Below are 7,132 nucleotides of genomic sequence, written 5' to 3'. Positions count from 1 at the left end.
GTGTGAAGGCGTTAGCGGACATGTTACCTCAACATTAGCGTGAAATATGGCTTTGAATAATTCTCAGTATTCCTTCATATCATCGCAGCAGGGTCCTGGTCGCTAGCTCTCACAGATGCTAACGGCAAAAATCAAATCAAAAGTTATTTATTGAACAAAAAGCTGATACTAACAAAAAATTCTTCAACAGGAAACGGAGGATTGTGTCCTGTTCACTTTCCTGCTGCTAAACTCCCTCGAACATATTAGCATTTTTAGCTTGCCACAAAAGAGAGGGAAACACCTGGTTTAGTGCTGCCTTGTGTTCAGGGCTCATCTCAACTAACACTAGAGGGATTTAAATAAAATCCATTGAGGATAAAATATCATTTTAATACTCAGTAAAGAAGGCAACAGCAGATTTTGCAGAGGTTTGGCCGAGAAAAGCCTTTCTGACGTGATTTAAAGTGTTTTCTGAATTCTGAATGAAACCATTTGGTTTATTTTAATTTCTGCAAATCCTTTGAATGAACATGTTGTATTACAGAAGAACACACAGGTACAGCAGGTAAAGCCAGTGAGTTCTCAGGTTTTTGTTTTTTTTTATTCTCCTTTAATTCGATCCCATCTCTGAGGTGTGTCCTTCTGGAACGTTGAACACTTTGCCAAGCAGCTCTGGTTTGGTGTAAAAGCTGGTCTTGTTTATCAGGTGCACTGGTCCTGCCAAGACTTGTACCTGTTGCACCAATCCTGTCCAGCATTCCTCTTCCTTCTGCCAATGGCACCCTTAAAAAAGCACCCCCCCCCAAAAAAAAAGGAATGTTTGAGCTTGGAAACGTCTGGAGTTCTCAGGGCGTTCCAAATGTCCGTCCACTTGGTTTCATCTGTCACCGAAGTGAGATGACTGGCAATAAACGGCCGGCCCTTTGCAAACTGGCATAGAAATGAAATAAAAAAATTTAAAAAACAGTAAGTAGGAGGAGACTTGAGAGAAGGAGGAGGTGAGGAGAAGGCGTTGTCCTGACACGACAGATAAAAGCTGATGACAGTGAGGAGCGCGTGAACAGAAGAGGACCGGCGTTCAGTGTCTCCACTCAGCAGGTGAGTCATCGATTCAGATTTGAACACAAATCAGAGATATTATTTCATTTAACTCTCACTCTCGTGGATTGAAATCAGGCCGTCAGTAAAACCACACTGGCTGCGGTGAAGACTTTTGTCGATGATCTACTTTTCTATCATACAAAATCACTGTCTAACTTTAAAAACTGTCCAATTTAAGTCCAGTTCTTCGTTAAAATTCATTTTATCGTCTTGACAAATGCATTGAAAGAATTTACCTGATGTTTTATAAAATATGTGAAGTTATACGTCAACTGTGACTAATTCCCTCGTGGACAAAAATGGCGTCCGCAGTGAGAGGCGGCCTTCATCCATTTCCGTCTTTATTTCAGCACATGGTCGTCCCTCTCTGAGAAAAAAAAAAAACACCTACAGTTGGAGGATGTTCTCAGTTGGCAGTTACGGACATTCATATCTGAATCGTTAATTACTTTTTTAGCATTTTTTCATACTGTATACGGGATAGGAACATCTGCGGGAACCAAACCAATTAAAGCAAAATCGGTTTCTTTTTTTAACTCCTTATTTTTTCGACAAAGTCAAACCTTAAGTTTATTTTTAGGTTAATTTATTAAAATTAGACTTTTCTAAAAAAGATTTGCCACTAGCCTTCAACTATTAACCTCTTGGCCTGATTTCGACCTCACTCAGGACTTTCTCTTCAGTGGACACACAAACTCCTCCCACAGTTCGTACACACCGCCTTTTTTTTCTCTCGCTTGTGTGATGACGTGTATAACGTAGCCACGGGGATTAAAGCCACGTGGAATTATTTTAACTGATTTAACTCATAGAATTTCTTTTTTGTCTGTTTAAAGATTTCTGTAGTCTTTTCAGAATTTTCCCAACAATCTTTACCTTTAATCCAATCTTTAACTTTTTACCAATTTATTTCAAAATAAAAAAAATATTTTGCAATAACTTTTCAGGATTTTAAGGAAAAAATATTTTTTAAAGATGTCAGATTTCGGACTCGAAGAGTGTGAGGGTAAAGTCTCTAGTTTAAATCTTTTCGTGTTAAAAATCTTTTTTTAATTATTTGAATTTCTTTGAGGAGGAAATACATTGAAATCCTGAATAATATTTTGATTTCAGTGTCATGGTTCGTGGGTCAGTGTTTGGTTCAGTATCTTGGGTCGTTGACAGGGGTCTGTCAGTCTAACTGTCTTCACCACGTGGTCGTTTGCTGTATTGCATCCCACAGTTTATCCGTAACATTTTCCTATTCGCACCCAGAGTTAACATAATACGTATGTTGTTGTTTTTTTTAAAACCAGGCTCGTCTGGTGACAAGGGGTCAGTTATCTGGCGGGGGTCGGTGGGTTGCCCCGGAACGACATTCCCATCAGTTGTGCAGTGTGAACTTTGGTGACCTGTCTGCTTTAGAGTCATGGTTAGTGCTCCTGGAGTTCTCAAAGTCTCAAAGAGGAGCTTCGAGACTTCGAGAAGGTTCGACGTGAACCGAGTAGATTAGGGTCCACCTTCAACTGCCTCAAGGCATGGATTTTAAACTTGTGCTCCCGAGACATCTAGTGGTCGGACTAATGGGCTCTGATTCAAATTGTGTTTGTGGTGGTGCTGTTATTGCTAGTGCTAGCGCGCCATCTAGTGGCAGAAAGATGGAATGCCTGGTTGATTCAGTAGGAGTCTGTAGATACCGGACTAATAGTTAGTTCGTATATACAGGGTGTCCTATGACTTTCAATACTTATAATAAACTAAAATAAACGTTTTTATATAACTTGTTTAACATGACCGCCATTTTGTTGGAAACACTTTGTTTTCATTCACTAGCTTGACGACAATGTGAATCTTAGCCAACTTTTTTACACGATAGTTTAATGTGTAGGGGATATTAGAACCGCTTTGATTCTGGTTATATTATTTTATTTTTGTACTTTTAGTTGACTTAAAAATGCCAAAGGAAAAGACCCACAACAACATTGTGGTCATTAGCCATGTAAGCTAAGTGGCCCACATCTGTATACATCGGCTAAATACTACAACTACAACTGAGAAAGTGGACTGGTCTGTGGTCTGTGTATAGTTTGGCTAAGATGGCCGTGAGACATTGGTTGTTTGATTTTTGTTTTTCATTCAGTAAACCAAAATGGGAAAGGAAAAGATCCACATCAACAGCGTGGGCATTGGCCATGTCGACTCCGGCAAGTCCACCTCCACCGGTCACCTGATCTACAAGTGCGGAGGAATCGACAAGAGAACCATCGAGAAGTTCGAGAAGGAAGCCGCTGAGGTCGGTTCAAGATACATTTATGTTGTTTAAAAAAAACACAAAGTAGCTTTTGGATTAAATGTACATGAAGTTAAATTATCCGGCATTATTCCAACTTCTTTTTTTCCCCATGTCTTTACAAATCACTTAAAGCAGTGGTCCAATAACAGTTATATTTATGGTTTTATAACTCCGTTTAAAAAATATACTACATTTCCCCACGTACAAAACGTATTTTTTAGTGACAATCAATTGATTAACACCACCAACCTTAAGGTCATGGGAGTCGAAACCGCTAACACTACGAACAAAAAACGACCTCCAACCACTTCACCCCAGGCTTTCTGTGTGACGTCACAACTTTAAATCCACAGTTTGTATTTACCTCTGACACAACCAATCAATTAAGACTCCTTAAAAACGGCTGCATATGTCGGTTATCGGTTGATCCAGGCATCGTAATCTAAGTGTTTGGTCTATATCAACATATCAGATATCGTCTAAAAGTTCATATCCGGCATCCCTAAAAAAATACATTAAACAAGTACAATTTTCTTGATGGCCACAGATGGGCAAGGGTTCCTTCAAGTACGCCTGGGTGTTGGACAAACTGAAGGCCGAGCGTGAGCGTGGTATCACCATCGACATCGCTCTGTGGAAGTTTGAGACCGCCAAGTACTACGTGACCATCATTGATGCCCCTGGACACAGAGACTTCATCAAGAACATGATCACTGGAACCTCTCAGGTGAGAACACGTGGAGAACATCACCAACAACGTCCTGTAGGAGAGTCTTTGTTTGACCCGGTTCCTCCTGTTCAGGCCGACTGTGCCGTGCTGATCGTTGCCGCCGGCGTTGGTGAGTTCGAGGCTGGTATCTCCAAGAACGGTCAGACCCGTGAGCACGCCCTGCTGGCCTACACCCTGGGTGTGAAGCAGCTCATTGTGGGAGTCAACAAGATGGACAACACTGAACCTCCCTACAGCAGTAATCGCTTCGAAGAGATCAAAAAGGAAGTGGGCGCCTACATCAAGAAGATCGGCTACAACCCGAATTCTGTTGCCTTCGTGCCCATCTCTGGTTGGCATGGAGACAACATGCTGGAGGCCAGTGAGAAGGTGAGGTGAAGTATTTATTTGTTTTTGATCTCCTTTTATTGTTTTTGTTATAATCTGTGACCGTGATGTGACCACGGACTGAGTTTCTACTTTTCGTCTGTCTTTAGATGGAGTGGTTTAAGGGCTGGGCGGTTGAACGCAAAGAGGGAAATGCTTCTGGAAAAACACTGCTGGAAGCTCTGGACTCCATCCTGCAACCCAAACGCCCCACCGACCTGCCCCTCCGTCTGCCCCTACAGGACGTCTATAAAATTGGCGGTGAGCAGTGTCCTTCTCCTCCGTCTCTATGAACATCCGTGGACACATTAGGAGGTGTGTGTCCCACGGTGAACTGGACCTCTTGTCTCACTCCTGTTTGCTGTCAGGCATCGGAACGGTTCCTGTCGGACGCGTGGAGACCGGTGTCCTGAAGCCCGGTATGATCGTCACCTTCGCTCCCGCCAACCTGACCACTGAGGTCAAGTCCGTGGAGATGCACCACGAGACCCTGACCGAAGCCGGTCCAGGGGACAACGTCGGCTTCAACGTCAAGAACGTGTCCATCAAGGACATTAGGCGAGGGAATGTGGCTGGAGACAGCAAGAACGACCCACCCATGAGCGCCGCTAGCTTCAAGGCTCAGGTGGGTCACAAAAATAAGGAGTAACATCCAGTTACCAGCGCTCAACCCAGCTCCATTTCCCCACTCGACACTGTGTGGCGCTGTCTCGCTCTCCGGGTTATTTTACCCATTTTTATAACAATTATATAAAAGGTTTTCTTTATTATTATTATTTTATATGATTGATACATTTGTTTATATCTATGTTTTTGATCTTTAGATGGGGGGGGGTCATTTCCATTTGATTCATTAATAGTATTTTATTTCAAGAACGAATGAATTGGTTTTTACTTATTTTTAATTATATTTAATTATATATATACATATATATGTATATGTATATACATTTCTCACTGCACACAAAACATTATTTTCCAGGTCATTGTCCTGGGCCACCCTGGTACTATCTCCGAGGGCTACAGTCCGGTGTTGGACTGTCACACGGCACACATCGCCTGTAAGTTTAAAGAGTTCATCGAGAAGATCGACCGTCGGTCCGGCAAGAAGCTGGAGGACCACCCCAAAAGTCTGAAGAGTGGAGAAGCTGCCATCATCAACCTGGAGCCCAGTAAACCCCTGTGTGTGGAGAGTTTCTCTGAGTATCCTCCACTGGGTGAGTTCCACATTGGTGGTGGTGGTGGTGGCTCATCGCATTACTAAGTGCCCTTGAAGTAGCGGTTTCTCGGACAGGGCAAAATACACAAACCATCTGGTTTTGTCATCGCTGACACATCTTTACGCAGATGACACTGCCATTTGTTGATGTTCATCTTCATACTTTTGCAACATTCTGCAAAACTGAGTTTGGGCAAAAAGACTCATTTCGTAATTATTACAGCCTAATTAAAACGAGGCCAGTTGTGGTTAACAAAGCTAGCTTCTCACTCACCGTCTCCTTGATGTTCTTCTGTTTTTTCATCCTCTAAACCCTGTAGGTCGATTCGCTGTGCGGGACATGAGGCAGACGGTGGCCGTCGGGGTCATCAAGTCCGTGGAGAAGAAAGCATCTGCTGGAAAAGTCACCAAAGCTGCACAAAAGGCTGACAAGAAGACAAAATCATAAGAATTCATAAAAGAAACAAATTAAAAAAAAACAAATACATTTAATTTGTTTTATCTTTGTAATCATATTTCTAAATTCTGTAGTTTTTAAACAATTCGATTCCGATGTCGCAATGAAATAATAATTTATGACAGTGTTCTGTTATTTCTACTCAGTGCCGTCGACTCACACTGGAAACCTTAGACTTGTTATTAAAATTTATTTTCCAATTTGATCATGACCTTTGTGTGTTGTATTTTTTTCTCTTTTGCACTTCTGTTTATAACCGATTCTGTCGGCCATGACGTCAGAAGAAACCGTTAACTAAACGGATTTGTTTTATCATCATTTTAGGTTTTGACCTTGACTCTGACACGTTTACTTCTGACGTTCTGTAATCAGCATTCGCTGTCATTTAGAGAAGCGATCTATCCAAAGGCACGATATCTGCTGTCCCCATGTGGTCAAATTTAGGTAATGCATTTTGCTAAATAAATTGTGACTTTTTTTTTACTATGATTCCGTATTTATGATTTAATGATTTATTTTATGATTTATTCATTTTTTAGTTCGTCCCTTTTACCAGTTAATTACATGTTTGTTTTTATTATTAAGGAATTACTTTCTAAAAGACAATTGATATAGATAAGAGTCCTTACAACACATACAACAACAAAAATAAGTATTGCAATATATATTTTTATGTAATATTATTTACAGGGATCATTTTGGTGATTTTCAGGAAAAACAATTGTGAAATTTGTTGTTTTTGGTACCAATGTTTTATTTTAAAACAACAAGCAAACAATAATTTGCTACTGAAACCCTAAAGATGAAGATTTCTTCTCACATTTTTCAAAAGCCAACATGATGGAACACACTAGAAACATCTGACGTCTGCAACATTTTAATTCTTTATTGTTGTTTTTTAGAAAATCACGATCACATTCTCCACATTAGCCTTTCCTTGAGTGAAGAGCTGTGTCTCACAGAAGACGACAGCGGATGGTGACGAAGATGAGCCAGGAGAATGAG

At 40.9% G+C, this 7,132-nt stretch overlaps 1 protein-coding gene across 2 annotated transcripts; it reads left to right on the top strand.

Annotated features, from left to right (window-relative positions):
- Positions 1-936: 936 nt before the first annotated feature.
- LOC103393911 (elongation factor 1-alpha-like) lies at positions 937-6,338 on the top strand. 2 transcript variants are annotated; one of them, XM_025065206.1, is made up of 9 exons: positions 1,066-1,080; positions 2,379-2,494; positions 3,203-3,355; positions 3,903-4,082; positions 4,158-4,454; positions 4,562-4,712; positions 4,820-5,076; positions 5,434-5,668; positions 5,991-6,338. In XM_025065206.1, the coding sequence occupies exons 3-9, from the start codon at positions 3,212-3,214 to the stop codon at positions 6,116-6,118; spliced, it is 1,392 nt and encodes a 463-aa protein (XP_024920974.1). In that variant the 5' UTR covers positions 1,066-1,080; positions 2,379-2,494; positions 3,203-3,211; the 3' UTR covers positions 6,119-6,338. The 2 variants fall into 2 exon arrangements, with proteins under 2 accessions (XP_008329253.1, XP_024920974.1); XM_008331031.3 differs by lacking the exon at positions 2,379-2,494 and having other exon boundaries at positions 937-1,080.
- Positions 6,339-7,132: the final 794 nt, after the last annotated feature.

This window comes from Cynoglossus semilaevis, chromosome 18, assembly GCF_000523025.1.
Source record: "Cynoglossus semilaevis isolate Cse_v1.0 chromosome 18, Cse_v1.0, whole genome shotgun sequence".
In the NCBI taxonomy this organism is placed as follows: Eukaryota; Metazoa; Chordata; class Actinopteri; order Pleuronectiformes; family Cynoglossidae; genus Cynoglossus; species Cynoglossus semilaevis.
This window is presented reverse-complemented; position numbering and strand designations above follow the sequence as displayed.